Source organism: Phacochoerus africanus, chromosome 11, assembly GCF_016906955.1.
Source record: "Phacochoerus africanus isolate WHEZ1 chromosome 11, ROS_Pafr_v1, whole genome shotgun sequence".
Taxonomy (NCBI): Eukaryota; Metazoa; Chordata; class Mammalia; order Artiodactyla; family Suidae; genus Phacochoerus; species Phacochoerus africanus.
This window is the reverse complement of record NC_062554.1, coordinates 43,802,988-43,827,108: the sequence shown is the minus strand read 5'-3', so window position 1 is coordinate 43,827,108 and position 24,121 is coordinate 43,802,988. Positions and strand designations below refer to the sequence as shown.

General features: G+C 47.3%; 3 protein-coding genes across 4 annotated transcripts in view; all 3 read left to right on the top strand.

The window, feature by feature from the left end:
- Positions 1-1,404: 1,404 nt before the first annotated feature.
- Positions 1,405-3,096, top strand: APOA5 (apolipoprotein A5). The gene is given in 4 exon segments (XM_047754046.1): positions 1,405-1,453; positions 1,550-1,661; positions 2,165-2,729; positions 2,731-3,096. Coding segments are annotated over 4 exon segments (1,092 nt in total).
- Positions 3,097-5,140: 2,044 nt separating this feature from the next.
- Positions 5,141-14,926, top strand: ZPR1 (ZPR1 zinc finger). The gene is given in 15 exon segments (XM_047753099.1): positions 5,141-5,326; positions 5,484-5,645; positions 6,076-6,166; positions 6,474-6,544; positions 7,157-7,243; positions 7,406-7,535; positions 7,888-7,931; positions 8,112-8,178; positions 8,577-8,647; positions 9,425-9,514; positions 9,984-10,025; positions 10,027-10,095; positions 10,768-10,854; positions 13,555-13,620; positions 14,318-14,926. Coding segments are annotated over 15 exon segments (1,371 nt in total). The 5' UTR covers positions 5,141-5,167; the 3' UTR covers positions 14,453-14,926.
- Positions 14,927-16,934: 2,008 nt separating this feature from the next.
- BUD13 (BUD13 homolog) overlaps positions 16,935-24,121 on the top strand; it is a 29,017-nt gene continuing 21,830 nt past the window's right edge. The window contains exons 1-3 of one of the 2 annotated variants that reach the window (XM_047752932.1): positions 16,935-17,270; positions 19,493-19,586; positions 23,048-23,132. In XM_047752932.1, coding sequence (XP_047608888.1) covers positions 17,128-17,270; positions 19,493-19,586; positions 23,048-23,132 — 322 coding nt within the window. In that variant the 5' untranslated portion in view covers positions 16,935-17,127. Of the gene's footprint in view, positions 17,271-19,492; positions 19,587-22,607; positions 22,680-23,047; positions 23,133-24,121 lie in introns of those variants that run through there. The other variant, XM_047752933.1, reaches the window with a different exon arrangement.

The following is a 24,121-nucleotide window of genomic DNA, read 5'->3' as shown; positions in this document are numbered from 1 at the left end:
AGGCCATAACTGGGTGGGGAAGAGCACAGCAGAGCATGGCCTGAATAGCAGGACTGTGGCAGAGACACCCACTGTGGGCTATGAATGTGATAAAAGTGAGAGACAAAAGCAGCGATGATATGACTATTGGTAGAAATGGAGGAGAGGAGATGGATCCAGGATACATTTAGAAGCAAAAAACCAGAGTGTGTGAACATGGGCACGTCATTGGAGAAAGGTCTGGGCTTTTGGGCTTATCCTCCACAAAGGCCCTGTGGGTTCAGCCTTTCCCCACAGGGAGCCTCCTCCTCTTGCTCCCATTCTTTGAGCTCAGAGTCCCTGGCCCAGATGCCTCATTATGTCATCTTCATCCTATCAAACTTCCATCTTGTTCCAGGAATATTTCATAAAGTGGGAGGTGGGCTGGTCTTTAAATCTATGAATTATGGCTCTTCCCAGACTGCCTGAGTAGCCTGTGGTGGAACTGTCAAGAGCTGCTCAGGTTCAGGCTGGCAGCTGGGCACTGTCCCCATCTGGCTGGGTTATAGTGCGTCTGGGCAGTTGAGTAAGAGCAGGGCCCTCAGCAGACAAACAGGCCAGCAGGTCCGCAGGATGTTTGAAGGTCGTGGGGCTTGGGGGGACTGGGTGATGAGTTCAGGTCCACTCCTTGTAGAATTTTTCAGGAAGCACTTTTTTACTAGGGAGGGGGCACCCAGCTACTAGGGCACTCATTAACCCCCTGGGTGCCAGGAAAGGGAGGGAGGTGAGCCCTGGGAGGCAACTGAGGTCATCCTTCTTTGACCCTCCACGTGGTATTTACTCAATTGTTGCCAGAGGCCCAGGCTTGGACTATAAAGCAGAATGTCTGCTCTCTGTGCCCAGAACTGAGCAGGTGAGCAGCCAGGGCAAAGGATTCGGGTTGGAGTCCTAATGAAAGGGACCGAGGGGTCTCAGCAGAGAGCTGGGGGTGGGAACTATGAACTAAGGACCTCCTCTTGGAGCACTTTGGCAGAGTTGCTTCTCTCCCCCACCCCAGGATACCTCAGTTTTCCCAGCCATGAAATGGGGGCAGGAGTAAGTGAGCAAGGGAGCAGTGGCAGAAGTGCCCCAGGAACTGCTCCTGGGGTCTGGGAGGAGGGTGTTAGAGGGGGAACCTTTACAGAATAGTTTGAGGTCCATATTCCATACGACGTGATTGAGGTGAAAAAGGAGCCCCCACCTACCCCAGGAAGCCACTCTTTCCTTCCCAGCCAGGCTCACCCAGGTCAGTCCTCTTTGCCCTGATATCTCTCTGCTCCCTATACCTCAGGGAAGGGTTAACAGATTTGGGGCAGGGCTCCCTGGGGCAAGTCTCCTGAGAGATGTCCCTGCTTTGCTTCCTCACCCTCGCTAGGCCTCCACTTGCCTTTCTTTTCAGAGCACATCATGGCAAGTGTGGCTGTAGTTCTGACCTGGGTGCTGGCCCTCCTTTCAGGTGGGTCTCCATCCCTGACTTCAGGTGGAGGTGTGGGTGGAGGCTGGATCCTGGGGAATGAAACCCAGCTCCCATTCACCCCACCTCTTTCCACAGGGCTTTCAACCACCGAGGCAGGGAAAGGCTTCTGGGACTACTTCAGCCAGAGCAGCGGGAACAAAGGCAGGGTGGAGCAGATCCAGCTGCAGAAGCTGGCACAGGAGCCCACGTGAGTGGCCAGGGCAAGGGATGTGGGCGAAGGGAGGAGACACCTATCGGTGGGATGATGCACTACCCAACTCCTCAACCTCCGTGGTCCTCCCTGGGATGAGAACAGAGCAGGGCTAGTTCTGCCCGCTATCCTGGCCCTCCTGGGCTGTTTAGGACTCTCTGCAGGCAGCAGCCCCGCCTGGACCTCTCCCTAGTGTTGCCTCCTTGCTCGCTGAGGCATGGCACCAGGGAGCGAGGGAGAGGACCCCCAACTGCAGCCTACAGAATGAAAGGATTGTGTGAGAATATAGGTGCCTCTGTGCTTTTCCTGCACAGAGCTAGTCTCCATATGCATCGCCATGTGTTTTTACTCCCTGTGAGGGGAGTGGCAGTGGGCCCAGGCTCTGCCCCCAAGGCCCTCACTCTTGGTTCCCCCAGAGGACCAGTGAGAGAGGTCTCTGGGGCCAAAAGAGAGGGGGGCAGAGGGCTCCAGACCGATGGCCCGTTTGTCTCCTTCCCCAGGAGATTGAAAGACAGCCTTGAGCAAAACCTCAACAATATGGACAAGTTCCTGGAAAAGCTGGGTCCCCTGAATGGGCTCCCACAAGACCCGGTGGGCATGCAGCAGCAGCTGCAGAAGGAGCTGGAGGAGGTGAGGAAGCGCCTGGAGCCCTACATGGCAGAGATGCATGAGCGGGTGGGCTGGAATCTGGCGGGCTTGCGGCAGCAGCTGCAGCCCTACACGACAGAGCTGATGGAGCAGGTGGCCCTGCGTGTGCAGGACCTGCAGGAGCAGCTGCGCGTGGTCGGAGAGGACACCAAGGCCCGGCTGCTGGGGGGTGTGGAGGAGGCGCGGGGCCTGCTGCAGGAGCTGCAGAACCGCGTGGTGCACCACACCAGCCGCGTCAAGGCGCTCTTCCACCCCTATGCCGAGCGCCTGGTGACCGGCATTGGGCACCATGTGCAGGAGCTGCACCGCAGCGTGGCACCGCATGCCGCTGCCAGCCCCGCGCGCCTCAGCCGCTGCGTGCAGATGCTCTCGCACAAGCTCACGCTCAAGGCCAAGGCCCTGCATGCGCACATTCAGAAAAAACTTGGACCAGCTGCGTGAGGAGCTCAGCACCTTTGCCGGCACCCGTGCGGATGGTGCGGAGGAAGAGGCCCAACCTGACCCCCAGGCGCTGTCTCAGGAGGTGCGCCAGCGACTCCAGGCTTTCCGCCACGACACCTTCCAGCAGATCGCCGCCTTCACCCGCGCCATTGACCAAGAGACCGAGCAGGTCCAGCAGCAGCTAGCGCCGCCTCCTCCAGGCCACAGCTCGTTTGCTCCAGAGTTCCTTCAAGCGGACCGAGGCAAGGCCCTGAGCGAGCTGCAGGCCCGTCTCGACGATTTGTGGGAAGACATCAACTACAGCCTTCACGACCGTGGGCTCGGCCATCTGGGGGAGCCCTAAGGGTCTACTTGCCCACATCCCAGAGCCTTGTTTGGGGAGCCCACAACCCGAGGCTCTAGCATGGCTCAGTCCTTGCCAGTGGCCTGTTGGGCAGAGGGTGGAGGGTTCTGCACAGGCCAGCTGAGGCCATCAAATGGGCTGTTGTTCTTTGCTATCCAGCCTCCTGCACTTCCCCTTTCCAGATGCATTACACTCACCAGCCTTTGCAAACCCGGCTCCCGGTGCTCATTTGGGAATCCTCCTGAGTTGCTTCGTTCTGGGTGGTGGGACTGGGGAGGGAAAGAGGCATTGCTTGTGCAGGTAATTACCTGGTGCAAGCCTGTTGCCATGGTGCTGGAAGCCTGTGCGTCTTTATCCCTGGGCCTGGCTCTGATCACTACTGGCCACCTGGTGGCCAGTGCTAGAGCTGGTCCCCAGGGAGCGGCTCTTTTCTCCCCAGGGCTGCTGCCATGACAGCTTCTGTTGGGGGAAGAGAAGGGAAGAAGGAAGAAACTGTGATGGAGAGAACATGTGAAGTGTGTGTGTGTGTATAAATATCCCTGTTGGCCAATGCTGGTGAAAACAAATGGTATGGGTTGTGATGGGAGGGAACGGAGCCTGGATTTCCTTATACAACACTACATCTAAAGAGCTGACCTAGTTCTTCTCTTTTGGTGAAGTGGGTTAAGGATCCAGTGTTGTCACTGCAGTAGTTTGGGTTGCTGCTGTGGCTTGGGTTTGATATCTAGTCCAGGAACTTCTACATGCCACGGGGGCATGGGAAAAAAAATAAAAAATAAACAGCTGACCTAGCCCTTCAGACTGTGGGGGCTTCTTAAACTCTCTGGGGAGCCTCCTGTGTGTCCTCCCCATCACTGACCCCTCTCTCCTGACTCCCAGACTGAAGTCTAGACTTCTGACACAATTGCAATAGATGCCTATGACGGAAGCTTATTTATCTGGTGTGACTCTCATTTGGACTATGTCTGAGAGCAGTGGCCTCACCACCATCCCCAAAGCACAACCATCACTGCCCTCCAATCCCTCATTGCGCTTTCTCATTGACACCCCCCCCCCCCGCCTCCCAGTCCAGGTCTGTCAGAGCGTGTTCCTCTGGCTGAGGTGACAGCTGTCTGTCATGCCTGGGGTGTGCCTGAGTTAGAGACCCTTCCCCTACACCTGCATTGTTCACCCACCTGCTTACCAAAGGATGGTGCGCATGGGGTGCAGTCTCCTGAGGTGGCTGGTCTTTGTCCCTGCTGTTCCAGATTTTGCAGGCCTCTTTTTATGACTGACACTCTTGTTATGACTGACCCTCTTGGGATCCCAAATTTAACTCCCCATCCCCCATATACAGATTCACTTGGGGGCAACCAAGCTCCTTATACATCCATGGGAAGTCTGAACTAATAAGAGTGGGTGAAGTGAAGGGAAGAGGAAAGGGTAAGCACATCCAGTCTAGTACTTTTGGAACTTCCCTTGCAGCATTCTTTCTTCTGGTTCAGCCCACTCCACACAGAGTTTGCCGTATGGCCACACTCCCTTATAGCTCAGAACCCCCTTGAATCTGGCTTCATCATGCCTGCAAGACTGGACCTCTCCCCTGACACCCTAGATTGAGCAACAGAACTGGGAGAGAGGTAAGGGAGAGGAGGGGCTGGAAAGGAAAGTTTACCCCCCAAAAGAGGTGTTTTTGTTGTTGTTTGTTAGGAAACCATGAGTCAGTTGTGAGTCAGTTGGGGTCGGATGTGCTGGCATGAGGAGGTGAGAATAAAAACGAGGGCCATGTCTTTGAGACTATAAGTTGGGCAGGTGTTTATGAGGACAGAAATAGGGAGTGAGAAGAACAGAAAGGGAGAGTGATTGAGGGACTAGGAGGTTGTGGCAAAGCCTGGATCTGGCAGGCTATGGAAGTCAGGACCAAATAATCCCAGCAACTTCAAACCGTCAGGTATGGTCCCCCGGGGGCACAGAGTCTGCGGCTTCTTTTACAGAGGGCGGGACGGGAACTGGCGGAAGTGCCGGAGGAAGGGGCGGGGCCACGAGAGGCTCAAAAGCCGGAAGTCGCTGCCTGGAGCTGCGCGTGGTGGCCATGGCGGCCAGCGGGGCTGTGGAGGCCGGGCCCCCGGGGGCTGCCGCCGCCCCCTCGTCCGCCCCGGCGCGGGACCACTTGTTCCGGCCTATCAGCGCCGAAGATGAGGAGCTGCAACCCACAGAGATCGAGTCGCTGTGCATGAACTGCTACCGCAACGTGAGGCTGGAGGATTGGGCTGAGGCAGGGAGGGGCGGGGGTCGGTGACCCGGCCGGGAGGGCCCAGTTGGGATCCGGAGGCGAGACACTCCCTGAGGTCAGTAGGAGGAGCACGGGGGTTTCGTTGGTTTTTCTTTAGACGCTTTCTGATTCCCAGGGCATGACGCGCCTCCTCCTCACCAAGATCCCCTTCTTCAGAGAAATAATCGTGAGCTCCTTCTCCTGCGAGCACTGTGGCTGGAACAACACGGAGATTCAGTCGGCCGGCCGGATCCAGGACCAAGGAGTGCGCTACACTTTGACCGTCAGGGCTCAGGAGGTGAGAGGAGCCCATAGCAGTTACCCTAGTGTCCTAGAGAAAGCTTGGGGATTGGAATCAGAGCTTTGGTCCAGGTGGTCAGACCTTGAGGAAATCCCTTTTAAGTGTCCAAACCTCAATTTCCTCCTTTGTAAAATGACCGTGGTACTGTCATCTGCTCAGGTGAGGTAAGACTTGTGAAGGTGCTTTGTAAACTTTGTCAGAAGGTATCGATGAGCAGTAGTTGTTATGAATAGTCCTCTTCCCACTTGGGTAGCCTGCCTGTTCACATCAAGGTATTATCCTGAAGGTATAGTTTGGACACCCTGGAGTGGAGAGAGGAAGAAAACAGCTGAACTTGGGGTTCTGATGGAGGGGGATAGGCTGCTATTTCCTGAGAAGAACCTGTATTGTTGATCTCTCTGGACTAATGGTTTTCCTTTCTGCCCAGGACATGAACAGAGAAGTAGTGAAGACTGACTCTGCCACCACAAGGATCCCAGAGCTGGATTTTGAAATTCCTGCTTTCAGCCAGAAAGGAGGTAAGTTTAAGGTCAGAGTGATTGGGCTGATCATGCTAGCCCAAATCTTACTTTCTTGCAAAACTCCTGATGGCTAATGTATGGATTTGGCCACATCATTGTGATCTTCGTGGTTTAACATAAGCAGAAAGCTCAGATAAAACAGCTGAAGGTAGTATGATAGTGATGGTAAGACTCTAATGTGCTTATTACAGAGTTTTCTAGTGGAAGCTTGTTTTCCACCACCTTATTTTGTGAATGGCCCAGGGTCATACAGGCACTTGATAGCATGGCCAAGATCTACCTGTCTTTTGTTCTTATTCACCAGCTCTGACCACTGTTGAAGGATTGATCAGCCGAGCTATCTCTGGCCTGGAGCAGGATCAGCCCACACGAAGGGTGAGCTGGGGTTTTCTCAGTGCTTCAGCCTCCCATGTAGCTGAACTGTCTCTGACTGAATGTTGGAGAACTCTAGGGGGAAGCATACGGTGATGCTATAGCTGTCTGGATGTCATATATGTTGTACCACTGTCCTTTCCACTTCCCTTCCCCCAGTGTATACTGAGGTCTTTTCTCAGCTGGACGCTGTAACATTACCTCTGAAGAGCCTTTCCTAATACCCTTGGGTTTATCTGTGTTTCTAGAGTGTTACATTGTATTTTAGGTTTATTATGACATTATTATGTGACAGCATGCAGTAATAGAATTGCATATTTGTCATCTGTCTCTTAACTGACTTTGGAACCCCGTGAGAAGACTCCCGTTTATTTGCTGTTGTCTATAACCTGGTGTGAGTGCCTAAATGGTTGAATGAGTGAGAAAATAAGGCTCATAGGGCACCACCCATGACCTTCAAACTTATTTGCTACTTCTTCCTGTGAAGCCTGAGCGTCTGTTCCCATTTACACTAAGACAGGTGGCGACTCCCTGTTGGATGTGATTGTGCGTGGCACAGAGGGGGGACATAAGGTCTATCACCAGGGCCAGTCTTTTATTCTCTGTTTACATCAGGCAAATGAAGAAGCCGTGGCTGAAAGAATCGATAAGTTCATTGTCAAACTGAAAGAGCTAAAGCAAGTGGCCTCTCCTTTCACCCTGGTGAGTATTGAGGGACTCCAAGTGCTCTAGATGGGGGGTGGGGGTTGGGAGGTGGGGTGAGACCATTCAGTTTGTCTGAAGGTTTTCTTCTATGGCACCTGAGGGGTCTGAGGGTAGGTAGAGGGTCGTACAGTAACTCCTCTCTCGTTACCCATCTGTCAGGTCATTGATGATCCTTCAGGGAACAGCTTTGTGGAAAACCCACACGCTCCCCAGAAAGATGAATCCCTGGAGATCACACGCTATAGTCGGACTCTACAGCAGGAAGAGATGCTGGGGCCTCCGGGTGAGTGCAAGAAGAGGCCAGAGGAATGCTCTGGAATTATCTGGCACTCTGGAACACTTGGAGTCAGCTGGAACTTGCTTTGCTGCTGCCAACCTGTGCATCCTATCTCAGCATGTGTGTGCCTCTCCGTCTAGTTTACAGAAGGACTTCGGGTGAACTTGACGGCACATGCTGTGATCTTGTTTTAAGCTCTGGTCTTCTCTTGTCTTGGCTTTGTTTTCTGACTTCTCTGTGAAACACAGTAGATGGCAGCTGACATAAGCAAGTGACAGCGTTTTCTCTAACTCCAGGGCAGGGTGTTGGGGAGGCTGAGGTCTATGTGTCATCATATGATTTTAGTCTCTGTTACTTTAGGCAGGGGCACCAGAAGAGAAGCCAGAAGAGGAGGATTTCAGAAAGGAAGTAAGTCGCCTTGGCTGCAGTGGGGAAGGAGCAGAGTGGTGGGCTGAGACTGATGCCGTTCAATGTCTCTCTTCCTTACCAATGACACGTGAGGCCACCAGCCTAGAGCTGAATGGCTTTAGTCTGAGCTGGGCCCACCTGCCTGGGCGGGCTCACCCTGCGTCCCATGTTGTGTTGCAGGTGCTGCAGTTCAACACTAACTGCCCGGAATGCAATGCCCCGGCCCAGACCAACATGAAGCTAGTTCGTATCTTTTGGTGGGCAGTTGGGTTGTTCTTTGTCTGACTCAGGCATGAAGATTATATTCAGGCTGGAGAGTACTCGTTTCAAGGGAAGCCTGTGCTCTCTTCCAAGTGATGAAGAGGACGTTGCCTTTGATGAGATTGTGCACCTTGGGCTTATGGGTTCAAAGAGAATTAGGTCATGGTCTCTGGTCTCCTGTGTGTCGTTAAACACTGGTGAACAGGGATCACCGTATTTGGCGACCTTGCCCTCTTCTGGGGGACTGTCTGAGTTAGGCTGCATCTTGTGACCTGTTTTCTGCAGTCCTGGATCAGCAACTGTGCATTTGTGGTTTGGACTTGTTCTTCCCCAGGGGGTGGTCTTGCTATCCTGGAAGCCGATTTCCTTAATTCCATCTTCCAGAAATCCCCCACTTTAAGGAGGTTATCATCATGGCTACCAACTGCGAGAATTGTGGCCATCGGACCAATGAGGTGGGTGGGCTTCATTGTTTGGGAAGAAGACTAGCTTGAGGGTAACCCCTAACGTTCATTCTTTCTAAAGGTGCTTGGCATGAGGAGCTCTTGAAAGAGCTTAGAATTATTTTAGAGAAGAGATAGCATAACTTGTTGAAGGCATTGAAAGTTGGTCATATGGTAGAGAGAGACACACTTTTTTTGGGCTGTGGTGTACAGTGGCTTGAGGTGGGATCTCAGTTTCCAGACCAGGGATTGAACCCAGGCCATGGTGAAAGCACTGAATCCTAATCACTAGACCACCAGGGAACTCCCGGGGGACCCACTTTTTGACCCCCCCTTCAGGGGTGGAAATTCAGGGAGGTAGATTTTGACTTAATAATAAAAAACTTTATAGGTCTTTCTGAAAATAGAATGAGCTGCCTTGAAATTTTGTAAATTCCCTTTCCCCAAGTATATTCAAGCATAAGCTGTTTAAATTCTTAAACTAGAAAATTACGAAGTTGAAAATTCCTTCAACCCCAAGAGTCACTTTTTTGAAGGCAGATTCAATTTGTTGGCAGTCAGTTTTAGCTGGCTGCACCCTGCCCCAGCCAGCTCTTGGTGATTTTGGTTTGGATAACTGCTGCCGCTGTTGGTTTAGAAGGTGCTCTCCTTGGTAGTCGTTAGGGGGCCTGATTAGAGGGCCAGGCCTCCTCTCCCCCTTCTCCACCCCCACCCCAAGGTCTCTCTGCACCTCCCAGCAGGTGAGGATTGCAGTTAGTCTCTGCTGCTGCTGACACTGTGTCTGTGCAGGTGAAATCTGGAGGAGCCATAGAGCCCTTGGGCACCAGGATCACCTTCCACATCACAGATCCCTCAGATATGACCAGAGACCTGCTCAAGGTAACAACCTGCTTGGGAAAGTGGCTCTCCTCCACACATGGCTGTCTGTCGAGGGGAAATTGTTTTTTTTTCCCCAATTATGTCTAGGGGTCATGAGGTAACTCCTTACTTCCTTGGCTTTGAGAATTCCCAGGCAGAGTTAATCCCTGGTAGGAAGTGCAAATTCAGAAGGTGACCCATATGCTCTTTCTGATGACTTGGAGGCCTTTTGCCTCCACTGTCTATAAAGGTCCTTGTTTCTGGCCTCTAATGACAGGATGCCTGCCAGCTTGGAGCCATGACTCACAATGCCCCCTTTTTAGGTTGGTTCTGGGCGTGAGTCTAGCTCTACCTGCAGATTCAGAGAAAACTGGGACAGCAGACTTTGTCCCCAAACTGTCACTAGAGGTATTAATTTGGCAGGAGGACTCTGGTTCACTTTCTCTAACACCTCCTAATTTAAAGCCTAATTTGACCTCTTATCTCACAGTCTGAGACATGTAGTGTGGAAATTCCAGAGCTGGAATTTGAAACTGGGAATGGCTGTCCTTGGGGGCAAGTTCACCACACTGGAGGGGATGCTGAACGACATCCGGGAACTGGTGAGTCCCCTGCACGTAGTGCACAGCAGCTTCTGCAGTGCGGCTGTGGGGAAGGGGCTGGAAGACCTCAAACGTCCTAGTGTTTGGAACTGATAATGGGTTTCTTTGCTTTAAAGCTGACTTGAGAGACTTAATTAATTTATTTTGTATTGTGACAATAAATTTATGGGAAATTCAGAATGGAAATTCTCAGGCCTAACTCTGACCAATGTAGTTTTGGGTAAGTCATTTATTTCACTGTAAAATCAGGGAATGAGGGCCCTTCCAGCACCTAAAAGTCCCAAACATACATATATATGTGTATGTTGACCTAACCAATATGCTTATCCTCTTAATGAATCATTTCACTTAATTGATTCTCAGTTGTTAGGCATTTAGTCTTTGTAAATAATACTTTGCTCTTCTTCAATTAGGACTTCATATTTAGGAATATTTTTGTGATTTTTGTTTCACATTGCCCATTGTCATCCTGGCAGATTAATCCACACAGTCTTAGGAATGGCTGCTTAGATCAGAAAGGTGGTGTAGACCAAGCTAACCTGATACTCCACCCCCGCTCCCCACCCTACCTCCTCCCTGCCATTTCCCATGCCCCCCCCCACCCCCGGTTTACAGTTAAGCCTGAAAAACATAGAGCTAGTATTCTAGCAGTGTGGATGCTGTTTATTGCAGGTGACCAAGAACCCTTTCACACTGGGTGACAGTTCTAATCCCGGCCAGGCGGCAAAACTGCAGGAGTTTAGCCAGAAGTTGGATCAGGTGAGAGGACTCGGTCAGTGCTTGTGGTCCTGGGGCTCCAGTGACCAAGAGGCTACATACCCTTTCTTGCCGCACTTAAACATCTAACCAACACGTTGGGGATTCTCTTGGTTTCCAATAGCCCATACCATCTCCCTTCTTGGTTTTCTTCCTTATTTTGTTGGATCATCTTCTCCAGTAGTTTCTTGAGAAAGTGCATGGGAAGTAAAATTTCTGGGACTTTACATGTCTGAAAATTTCTTTATTCTACTCTTAATACTAGATTGATTAATGACAGGGAATAGAATTCTAGAATGGAAATAATTTTTTATCAGAATTTCTCAAGTCTTGCAGCCTCCCATTAATGTCTTCTGGTTTCCTAGTTTGGATATTGAGAAGTTTGAGGGCATTCTGAGTCCTGATTTTTTTGTTTGTGACCTCTCTTATGATACCTTTTTGTCCCCTGTGATGTGAAATTTCAGGATGTACCTTGGTGTGGTCAGTTTTCAACCTCTGCACTAAGCATTTGATGGGTCCTTGAGTCTGGAAACTCATGTGGCTCAGTTCTAGGGGGTGTTTTAAAATTATTATATTGCTTCCCTTCTGTGCTTTCTTTCTGAAACCCCTGTATTTTGGATGTTAGACTAACTTGTTTGGTCTTTTCTGTAATTTACTTATTTTTTGTCTTAAGTTTGTGTTTGCTCTGCTCTTGAAGATTACCTTAACTTAATTTTTCACACCTTCAACTGAGTTTTTCATTTCCACTGATATATTTTTATTTTCCAAGAGCATGTTTTGGTCTTTCAGTACTTTTTCTCCCCCTTTTTATTTTATTTTTTTTTTATTTTTATTTTTTTTGTCTTTTGTCTTTGTTGTTGTTGCTATTTCTTGGGCCGCTCCCGCAGCACATGGAGGTTCCCAGGCTAGGGGTTGAATCGGAGCTGTAGCCACCAGCCTAAGCCAGAGCCACAGCAACGCGGGATCCGAGCCGCGTCTGCAACCTACACCACAGCTCACGGCAACGCCGGATCGTTAACCCACTGAGCAAGGGCAGGGACCAAACCCGCAACCTCATGGTTCCTAGTCGGATTCGTTAACCACTTCGCCACGACAGGAACTCCCACCCCTTTTATTTTTAATTTATTTTTTTATTTTTATTTTTTTTTTGGTCTTTTTGCTATTTCTTTGGGCCGCTCCCGTGGCATATGGAGGTTCCCAGGCTAGGGGTTGAATCGGAGCTGTAGCCACTGGTCTACGCCAGAGCCACAGCAGCGCGGGATCCGAGCCGCATCTGCAACCTACAGCACAGCTCACGGCAACGCCGGATGGTTAACCCACTGAGCAAGGGCAGGGACCGAACCCGCAACCTCATGGTTCCTAGTCAGATTCGTTAACTACTGCGCCATGACGGGAACTCCGAATTTAATTTTTTCTTGCGTTTTAGGGCTGCACCTGTGGCATATGGAAGTTCCCAGGCTAGGGATCGAATTGGAACTACAGCTGCCAGCCTATACCATAGCCATAGCAACGCTGGATCTGAGCTGCGTCTGCAACCTACAGCACAGCTCATGGCAATGCCAGGTTCCTGACCCACTGAGTGAGGCCAGGGATCGAACCTGCATCCTCATGGATACTAGTTGGATTCATTTCTGCTGAGCCACAATGGGAATTCCTTTCCTCCTTTAAAAAAAAATAGCGCCCTGTTTTACGGATGCAGTATTTTTTCTTCCTGAGAATATTAATGTTGGGAATTTTGTTTCGTTTTGTCTTTTTAGGGCCATACCCGTTGCTTATAAAGGTTCCCAGGCTAGGGATCCAATCAGAGCTGTAGGTGTCAGCCTATGCCAGAGCCACAGCAACGCGGGATCTGAGCAGCATCTTCAACCTACACCACAGCTCATGGCAACGCCAGATCCTTAACCCACTGAGCAAGGCCAGGGATGGAACCCGTGTCCTCATGGATGCTAGTGGGATTCTTTAACCACTGAGCCACGAAGGGAACTCCAGTGTTGGGGTTTTTTTGACATTTAATTTTCCTTGCATAGTTCTCATTCCCTCTTAAGGTCCCCCCCACCCTTTTTTTCCATCTGATTTCTGTCTTTCAATATTAGGGGTTTTGTTCAGATGTCCAAGTCCTCTATTTAAAAGTAGAGGATTAAAACACCTGAGTGGGGTGAGTCTTACTGACATTTGGGCTCGTTGGAGGGGGATTTAGCTGAAGCATTTTGTTGAGGTACCTCCAGTGCCAGAGTTGTTAGGTGTTTCCTCTTGGGCCGGATGTTCTATTTCCTGGCCTGGGGGTGAAGGCTTGGCTGGTAGTATTCTAAGAGCTGAATGTGGGAACAGGGCTGTGTGTATGTTTCCAGTAAGGATACGTTCACATAACCTCCTGTTTTTGATTCCTCTCCTTCTACCCTCAACTGGGCCAGCATCCCCCAGTCCACAGCACGCGGTGGTAACTTCTTCACAGAATCCTCGTTCTTCTTTTGGGATGGGGGAGGGCAATTGCAGGTATGTTTGGAGTGGGAGAGGAAATTAGGGATGCCGGATTGCTTCTTAAAAAGCTTTCAGACAGTCCTTATTTTAGATCCTCTCCACTCTACCTCATTTCACCAGTTTTTGAAACTTTTGGGGATTCTTTAGTGTAAATTGGCAGACAGCCCCTTCCTGCCAGGAGCTGTGTAAGATTTACATGCTTATGCTATATTGTCTATCCTTTAGATCCTTGAGGGTAACATGAAGGCCCACTTTATTATGGATGATCCAGCAGGAAACAGCTATTTGCAGGTACAGTAGACCTTCCTTCATATTTCATAGATTTTTCTCACCATCCTTAAATTTGTATCATTTCTCCAGAAACTTAACTCTGAGTGACCTGCTTTTTATTAAGGAGCCCGTTAGTAGAAATTGGAACATAAGGGAGGAAAGGGGAGCTGGAAGGGACTGCGTCTGTCACAAGGGAGAAAAGGAGACTCCCAGGTTCCTTCTTCCTCTAGGCTAGCTCGCGTCCCCAGCTCTAAGTCCAACAGTGGAGTTTTCACTTTGCAGATCTGATTGGAGTGAGGAGAAATGGTGCCTTGTCGAGAGGCCAAGATGGGAAAAGGCTTTAAGCTGACTAGGGAGATATTCAGGCAGTTGATAGTACTGTAACATCTATTGAACAGTTATTATGGGACAGGCAAAACGGCTTTAAGTTCTCTCCACAATTAAGCTATGCTGCTCTCCTCATAAGATGATGCAGATAGGAAGTTTTTTAGGCAGACTTCCCTAATTCTGCCTGGGGCTGCACAGTCCCACTCCCAGCTCATATGGGCTCTGCTGCTGCCAGGTTGGGCTGTTGAGCCTGACCGGGGGGTGCTGGAGGCCCACAGAATGAGAATAAAAAGCTCATTAAGTTCTTGGGAATGTGGGAATTGGAAGCTGTCTGGGGGAGGAAGGATGGCAGAGTGGCTCAGGCATTGATTGTCTGTCCTTGGCCTTACAGAATGTGTATGCACCTGAAGATGATCCTGAGATGAAGGTAGAGCAGTATAAGCGCACATTTGACCAAAACGAGGAGCTGGGGCTCAACGACATGAAGACAGAAGGCTATGAGACAGGCCTGGCTGCCCAGCGGTAGCAGTGGGTGGTTCCTGGCCAGTCTCCAACATGGCTCAGACTGTGGGGTTATTTATTGCTGTTGGAAAAAGCAGGAGTGTCTCCCCACCAGGCCCTGCTCAAGTGGGGAGGGTACATGGTCTGAGTTGGAGATCAGGGCAGGCTTTCTGAACAGTTTGTGACAGAAACGCAAGCCTCTTAGGTTACTTGACCTTATTTTAGAGGCTTTGAATTGGCTTGGCAGAAACCGGGAAATGAATCATCAGGCATGTCATTGTCACTTCTACTGGATCAAGTCTTTCTCCTTCCTCCAGCATTGCTCTCTCACCTAGGGTTGGAACTCTGAAGCTGGAGAAGGTGGAAGACAGCTGCATCTGGAGTTTAGGAGTTGGTTTGGGGTGTCAAAATGCTGACTTTCAACAGGAAAAGTCTCCTGAGGGAGAGGGTCAGGCCCAGGTGAAGAAGTTGTCATTAAAATGGTGGCTTTCAAACGGCACTGGCCTCTGAATTCACTCTTTCCCTGTTTGATATACCGGTAGAATTCAACCTCCTGAAGAAACTTTCTCCAGGGTGGCCACTGTAATTTGAGGATCGGAGGTGGCATTTCATCCTTTTTTTTTGTCTTTTGTTGTGATTTCTTGGGCCACTCCCGTGGCATATGGAGGTTCCCAGGCTAGGGGTCAAATTGGAGCTATAGCTACTGGCTTACGCCAGAGCCACAGCAACGCGGGATCTGAACTGCTTCTGCAACCTACACCACAGCTCACAGCAACGTCAGATCCTTAACCCACTGAGCAAGGCCAAGGATTGAACCCGCAACCTCATGGTTCCTAGTCAGATTCATTAACCACTGAGCCACGATGGGAACTCCTTATTCATTCTTTCAATAGATAAGTTTGAGTGCTTGCTTTGTGCTAGGCACGTCATAGAACTGAACAAAATAAAGCTCTGCTTTCATGGAGCTTTATGTATAGTGGGGAAAATTGGCAAGCATTAGGTGGGGGTTGACAGGAAACTAACAAATGGAACATTGTCAGATTAATAATGGAGGAATGTCAAGCAGGGAAGGGGTCTGGGTGGTGTCAGGGAAGGCGGGGGCATTGAACTGCAGGGAAAGGGTAAAACTTAGACTGCCACTGGTCATGAATTCTTTTGGTCCTGCTTAACTGCCCCGTGAGGAAGTGTTAAGACTAGAGCTTGGGTCTTGTCAGGCTAAGGGTAGGTATTGAGTGGAATGGGTAGAGGTAGAACTGATGACAGAAGAGGGCAGGAGGGCATGGGGTTGAGAGAACTATAGGGGTAATGTTCACTGGAGTGGCAGTGGGAGACTCCCCATGTCTGCTGACACCAGCCTGAGGTACATTAAGCAGACTAGAAGCCAAGGCAAGGTTGTGGGTGGGGGACCTATGGTCCCCTCCAGCTATTGATTCCCCTGTCAGTCCAGTGCCCCCTTCTCACAAGCCCTCAAGAGACCCAGCCTGCTATTCTTCCTGGGCCGGTGCTGTGACCAGTCAGTATGGCCCAGATGTTAAAATTTCATGCTTCAGGGTGGTGATCTCCAAACCTGTTTTGTTACATATAAGTATTTTCTGAACATGTATCCCAAGATACATGTATTTAGTGATAAAGTATGACAATGCCTTCTTGAGTAATATGCCTTGCAACAGTTACAGGGATTTAACATATATAAAGAGATACATAGAATGTAAGATATAATTTTTTTCCAGAAATTTGTATTACCTCTTGTACCCCACCTTTTTGGCCTCTGCTCCCAAGGGTCATATATTCTGGCTGTGTGAAGTTGGGCAACTTAACTTCTCCAAGTTTCAGTTTTCTCATCTGTAAGGATAATAAAACTATCTGAGAAACATGAGGGTTAAATGAGATAATTCAAGTTAAGCTCTTAATGCTCACAAGAAAAAGTCTTCTCCCCAAACTTGAGTATTAGAATTCAGTCTTTCTAGCTTCTTTCACGATACTGAAAATAGATCCAAGTCCTTTGCACTGGAGATTTTCCACACAAGAGATAGCTAGGGGCAACCAGTAATACCGAATGTGGATAAGTTACACAGGTTAGAAAGCTCCATATTTTTCAGAACAATTACACTGGGTTTGGAATTCCTGACTTCCTCTCTTGAGTGGTTCTTGAAGGCCTATTAAAGCAGATTCCTCTCCATCTAAACATGCTAATAAAAATAACTAACATATTGTGTGCCAGATGCTGTTCAAAGCACTTTACACGGTAATATTCTCTCAAGTCATTGCAACCATTGAGTTAGGTGTAGTTTTTATCCCCATTTTGTTAAATAATTTGCCCAAGGTCGTACAGCTAGGAAGTTATGAAACCAGAACTCAAACTTAGATGCGCTGCAACTCTGAAGTAGATCTCTGCTGGAGCAGAGATCTTGGGGTCGCAGTTGTAGCCTTGTTGCTGCAATAAGGCTTGAATGAGCAGATAGATGGACAACAGGAAAAAGACGGTTGCGCATCGGGGGGCGGGGGGATGTAGACTGGGCACCGGAGATATGCTCATTCCTCATTAGCCCTTAAACGCTCTCTTTCATCTGTCAGCTTGGACTGTTCCAAATACTCGGCCACTTCCGGGCCCGGTTGCGCCTCCTAGGGTCCTCGCCGTTCGTTTCGCGTTCAAGAATTTTGTCCCTAGCGCCCGTCCGTCTCCCCGCCCTCGCCGCTGCCATGGCGGCAGCTCCGCCGCTCTCCAAGGCCGAGTATCTGAAGCGTTACTTGTCCGGGGCAGATGCCGGTGTCGACGGGGGCCCTGAATCCGGCCGCAAGCGTCGCAAAAAGCGGCCGAAGACTGGCGGGGCTGGCGGCAAGGGGTGAGTTGGGTCTGGCGGCTTGGGTCCGCGGGGCTGCCCCCCCCCCGCCCCCGCCTTCCCAGCTCCGCCCTCGGCCCGGCTCTTCCTCGGCGGGTCGCGGGCGGCCCGGCTTCTTTGACTGCTCGCCCGACCCTGCCTCAGCCCAGTGTCGGCCGGGGCCGCTTCTCGCGCGCTTGGGCAGTAACTTGGGTGTATTCAGGCCAGGCTGTAACTTTCATTACTCTCTTCCCGCCTTTATAGCAGTTCGTCTTCTCTCGCAGAGAAAGAATATTATACCCTGAAAGTAATGGTGGAGCGAATTCAAAGGCTCTGGGCTTGGGTATTTAGGGCCCAGAACCTGTCGGGGGGGGGGGGGGGGCTTCTCCAATCCTAAGGACTCCCGTCCTGAGTTGGAAACCTGGTGCTCATTTCCTGTTATTCTTACTACTACCACTACTACTACCACCACCAAGTAACATTTGTACAGTTCTTGTCATGTGCCAGGCACCGTTCTGAGTCCTTTAGATATACATGAATTTATTTAAGCTTCATAACGCTACCATGAAGTAGATGTTGTTGTTAACCCCATTTGTCAAACAAGGAAAATTACGTAGCCCAGCGTGCTGGGTTGAATAGTGCCCCTTCTCTCCAATTTATGACCATCCAGGACCTCAGAGTCTGACATTAGAAATAGGGTCTGGTGTTCCTGTCAGTGGCTCAGCGGTAACGAATCGGCTAAGATCCATGAAATTGTGGGTTCGATCCCTGGCCCCGCTCAGTGGGTTAAGGATCCAGCGTTGCCATGAGCGGTGGTGTAGGTCGCAGACGCTGCTCGGATCCTGGCCTGGCTGTGGCATTGGCGGGCTACAGCTCCCATTCGACCCCTAGCCTGGGAACCTCCATATGCTGTAGGTGCGGCCCTAAAAAGACAAAAAGAAGAAAAAAAAAGAAGAAATAGGGTCTTTGTAGATGTAATTAGTTAAGATGAGGTCATAGTGAATTAGGATGGGCGCTAAGTCCAATATGACTGATGTCCTTTTAAGAAGAGGGAAATTTGGATACAAAAACAGGCTTTGAGGGAAAATTACTGTGTGAAGATGGAGGCTGAGACTGGATTGGATTCATATGCCACTAGGAGCTACCAGATACTGGATGAGTCAAGGAAAGATCTTCCCCTAGAGCCTTCCTGGCAGGCATTGCCTTGCAGATACCTTGATTTCAGACTTGAAGCCTCCGGAGCTGTGAGAGAATACATTTCTGTTGTTTTAAGCCACCCAGTTTCGTGGTACTTTATTAGGCAGCTCTAGGAAACTACCCCAGTAAAGTCAGATAGCTACAAGGAACTAATCCATTTCCTTTCCTGATTTGGTTGTCCCGTTATTCTTCCTTTATGTCTTCCAGCCCCCTCTGACTTGTGTGGATTCCTTGGAGGAAGTGCCATGTAGTGAAATTAGCTTGAGCTTTGGAGCGACACTGATCAATATTTAAGTCCTAGCTGTGCCACTTTCTGGGCTAAGCCTCAATTTCTTCATATTTAAAATGAGAGTAGTAGTGAATGGTATCATTTATATTAAATGATTGTGATTAATGATCTTGGCTTTTCAAATAACTTTACATCATGGCAGTTATTTTTATTATTTGGACTCATCCATAGCTTATCTATGGAACAAAATTTATTGAATATTCTCTATGCTAAGGTGTTGAGGGGTGCAGGATATCACTGTAAATAAGAGAGGCATAGTCCCTATTCTGATGGAACTTATAGTTCAATGGGAATACAGCCGTTAAGCAACTAATTACACAACTTATTGATTTATTTCCTTTTTGATAAATGAAGTAGAAATATTCCAAGAATGTCTAGCGGGGGTTCTTAGTTGGGGATGGTAAGGGAAATAGTCAAGGAAGGTATGCTCAAGGAAGTCATATATATGCTAGGATTTTAAGGATGAGTAGGAGTTTCCAGTAAAGAATGAGAAGACTAGGTCAGGCAGAGAGAAGGAACTGAGTTTGTGAAACTGATATGGGAAAGAGTTTGGCTCATTCTAGACAGCATATGATGACCAGTGAGTAGGGAACCGAGAAGGCAGTGGTATAAGATGAAGTTGGTCATACTGGCAAAGAAAGAATGGACCATAAGATCTTGTAGGATTTTGAGCTTTAGCCTAAAACCAATAGATAGATGTTTGTTGGCTGTTAACCAAGAATGATTCTTCTCTTTTGATCTTTTTATTTTCCACATTTAGTATGCGGATTGTGGATGATGACGTGAGCTGGACATCTATCTCCACCACTAAACTGGAAAAGGAGGAAGAGGAAGATGATGGAGATTTGCCTGTGGTATGTATCTTTTTATTTTTTTGACCGAGCATGCGGCATGCATGAGAAAGTCCTAGGCCAAGGATCGAACCCATATCACAGCAGTGAATTGCTGAGTCTTTAACCACTAGGCTACCAGGGAACTCCTCTATCTTTTGAGGCTGTGAGGACTTTGAAGTGTAAGCCTCTCAATCTCAACTCCCAGTGAAGGGTATATTTGTAAGTAGAAAAGTTGAGGGCAGAGACGAGGTGACACTTTCCTGGAGCTATTGTAAAATAGTCTTCTTTGATGATGGCTATACACAGTCTTTGTTTATGGAGGGCCCCATCAGCTTGGAAGTGGGAACAAATCATAGAGAGGCAGGATTCCTCAGTGTCAGTGATAGAGCTGTGGTTAGAATTAGCCGTGGTTCAGTTTGTTGAAACCTACCTTAAAATAATGTTCAGGAGTTCCCGTCGTGGCGCAGTGGTTAACGAATCCGACTAGGAACCATGAGGTTGCGGGTTCGGTCCCTGCCCTTGCTCAGTGGGTTAACGATCCGGCGTTGCTGTGAGCTGTGGTGTAGGTTGCAGACATGGCTCGGATCCCGCGTTGCTGTGACTCAGGAGTAGGCCGGTTGGCTACAGCTCTGATTTGACCCCTAGCCTGGGAACCTCCATATGCCGCGGGTGTGGCCCAAGAAATAGCAACAACAACAACAACAACTAAATAAAATAAAAAAAATAAAAAAAAATAATGTTCAGGTTCAATTAAAGGAAACTTTTTGTTTGCTCCTTTTATTCCCTGATTTTAACTAAGCTTTAAAATTATATACTTTTGTCTAAGTATAGGAGATGTGTAGATTAATAGAACACATAGAGATCATACCTTAGAATGGGAGACTGAATTTCAGCAATGTGATGAATGTTGGAAGACAGGTGGACATGTGCACCAAGTCCTTTTAGAGAACAGGGCAGGTGGCGTACTTTTTATTTCATTGGGAAATTCCACGGAGTTTATAAATATCTGAATTGAGTTTTGAAAGATGAGTAAGAGCCAGGTGGGCAAAAGCATAGGCAGATGAGTTACTGTTGGTATGGTCATGGAACCTTTGCTCAGAATTGCTGAGAAGGTGAAAAGGAGAGCTGTTGATAGGCTGTATTATACTAAAAGATGAATTCTAGATGAGATGTTTAATGTTAATGCCCAGCATATTTTATAGTAGATCATTTAAAAGGTTTGTTAGTAATTAAAAGGGAAATAGTGATCACAAGGAGCCAATTTAATCTCAGAATGAGTTGCTGAAACCTAGTTAATGTTTATAACATTTGTTGTTACTTTTTATTATATAAAATCAATACGTATTTATTATAGAATATTTTGAAAATTGTAAGAAAGTTTAAAGTTTTAAAAAGAATGTAATAGTCTTTTGTACTGTGACCATCTAAGATAAGAACTGCTCACACTTGGTTGCATATGTCTTTAATTCATAGATTGTACATACTGTATTTATATTTCCAACTATAATTTGGATCATACTATACATATGGTTTTGGAACCTGCTCTTTCACTTAATATATTGTCATACTTTACTGAGACTTTAAAATATTCTTTAGGAATGTGACTTTCAATGGTTGTATAGTAGTTCAATATACATATTAATTTAGTTTAATCTGTGTTATTGGATATGTAGGTTGTTTTCAGTTTTAAAATGTCATAATGCTTTTTTTTTTTTTTTTGTCTTTTTGCCATTTCTTGGGCCGCTCTCACGGCATATGGAGGTTCCCAGGCTAGGGGTCTAATTGGAGCTTGTGCCTCGGCCTACGCCACAGCCATAGCAACTCAGGATCTGAGCTGAGTCTGTGACCTACACCACAGCTCACAGCCACGCCAGATCCTTAACCCACTGAGCGAGGCCAGGGCTTGAACCCTTGACCTCATGGTTCCTAGTTGGATTTGTTAACCACTGAGCCATGATGGGAACTCGCATAATAGTTTTCGACATTTAAAACTTTTTTAAGTTTTATGTAGTAAGGTCTGTTTATTTTCCTTCATGATGTTGTCTTTTGTTCTTATGATTGCCCTAAAACTTGAATAAGGAAACTTTAGTTCCACTTGTGTTCCACTTCTCTTTAATGCTGGTTAAAACAGGTCTCAATTATTGAATTCATTTTTGCTGCTGCAAGACCATCATCACCAATAATAATGGTAAAATAATTAGGACAACCACAACAGCAGTGGCAGCACAAATAGGTGTAATTTACCATGTATCAAGCACTGCTAAGCTTATGTGAATTATCTATTGAATCCTCACAGCAATCCTTTGATCCTACTTTACAAATGAGGAAATTGAAGCTTAGAGAGAGTAATTTGCCAAAGGTTATACAGATATTAAGAGGCAAATCTGGGACTTTAAATCTCAGTTCATCTTGCTTGAAAGCCTGTGCTTTTAATGTCCAGTGAGAGATCTTAAAACTAGGTTAAGATCTTGGGAGAAGAGAAGTAGTGGAGGGGAATTATGAGCTAGGTTTGAATTCCAGTTCTGCAATTTGCTAGTTTGGGATACTGAGAAAGTTACTTAACTTCTCTGAGTCATATTTCGCTCTTAGTAGTTTAGAGCCTTTCTTTGCAGGGCTTTTATGAGGATTGAGAGAAATAACATAAGTAAAGCAAAAAACATAGTGCCTTGCTTATAGTTGCTACTGTGTAACTAGAATTTATTATGCCAGCATTTTTGAAAGTCTGTCCTGTGGAAGGGGGATCGGTTGTATTACCTAGAGGTCAGAACTAGGGTAGATGGAAAGAAGTTGCAGGAAAGCAGATATGGGGCCAATACAGTTAAGAACTTTCTAGCCCCAAAGTGCGGTGGACTGTGCCTTGTAACATGAGTTCCCTGTCAGTGAATTGGTTCCCTGTCAGGGAGGGACTGGGTGAATGATCATTAGTCTGAGAGAAGATTCCAGATTTGCTTGGGAATTTGGGTCATATGAAATATGGTTTAATCCTTTAAAGAGTCTGTGGGTCTGTGTACATGTTAATGACTTCTTTTGGTTGGATTCTAGAAAACCTATCATTGTGACTACGTACAATAAGAAAGTTTTCATAAAGAGCCTGAAGCCCTTGATGAATGATAGGTATGTCAAGGAGCCTGCCTGTGTTTTCACTCTGAATGTAAAAGTAAAAAGGTAAAAGGAATTTAGCTTTTAGCTTATAAGTGGCACTTATCTACTTGGGAGGTTAATAAAAAGGTTTGAATGAAAGAAATTAACCTCTGGAGGGAAATTGACTAGTCAGAGAAAGATCTACAATTAAACCGTCCAGTGACGATCGCATGTACATGGAGCACATGTAACTGAGGACCAGTACCCATTTCTTCATGGCCATTTTGGGTCTTTGTGTGTCATCTTTTATTAGGAATGGGAATAGTCATAGCTTCAAGTTCAACAGTACTACTTGGCTGGATCCTATGGATTTCCTTAACCTAGAGTTCTTTCTCCCACAGGTGGCTGAGTTTGTGGATGAGCGGCCAGAAGAGGTAAAGCAAATGGAAGCTTTTCGTTCCAGTGCCAAATGGAAGCTTTTGGGAGGTGAGTTCCAACAATAGATAAATCTGAATTTCCCATTTATAGGGAAACCTTTTTGTTTTAATATAAGTATAGCTTATTTACAATATTGTGTTAGTTTTAGGTGTATAGCAAAGTTTTTTATATATACACACACACACATATATATTTATATATATATGACTCAGTTATATATATATTTTTTCAGATTATTTTCCATATAGGTTATTACAAGAGAATTTATTTAGTTCCCTGTGCTGTAAATAATTCCTTGACGCTTATCTATTATATGTATAGTTGTTTATATGTGTTAACATCATTGTCCTAATTTATCCCTTCCCCTGCTTCCTCTTTGGTAATTATAAGTTTGTTGGTGGGTTTTTTTTTTTTTTTTTTTGGTCTTTTGTCTTTTTAGTGCTGCACCTGCGGTATATGGAGGTTCCTAGGTTAGGGGTCTAATTGGAGCTATAGCTACTGGCCTCTGCCTCAGCCACAGCAACACCAGATCCAAGCTGCATCTTTGACCTACACCACAGCTCATGGCAATGCCAGACCCTTAGCCCACTGAGCAAAGCCAGGGATCGAACCCTCAACCTCATGGTTCCTAGTCGGATTTGTTTCCGCAGTGCCATGACGGGAACTCCTAAGTTGGCTTTTTATGTCTTTGAGTTTTTTTCTGTTTTGTATGTAGATTCATTTGTATTATTTTTTAGATTCTACATATAAATTATATCATATGATATATTTTTTTTTCTGTCTTACTTCACCTAGTATGATATTTTCTAGGTTCAGCCATGTTGCTACAAATGGCAATATTCTATTCTTTTTTATGACTGAGTTATATGCCACATCTTCTTAAACCAGTGATTGGTCTCTTGATAGGCACTTGGGTGGTTTCTACATCTTGGCTATTTTAAATAGTGCTACTATGAACATTGGGATGTATGTACCTTTTTTTTGTCTTTTCTAGGGCCGCTTCCCGTGGCATATGGAGGTTCCCAGGCTAGGGGTCG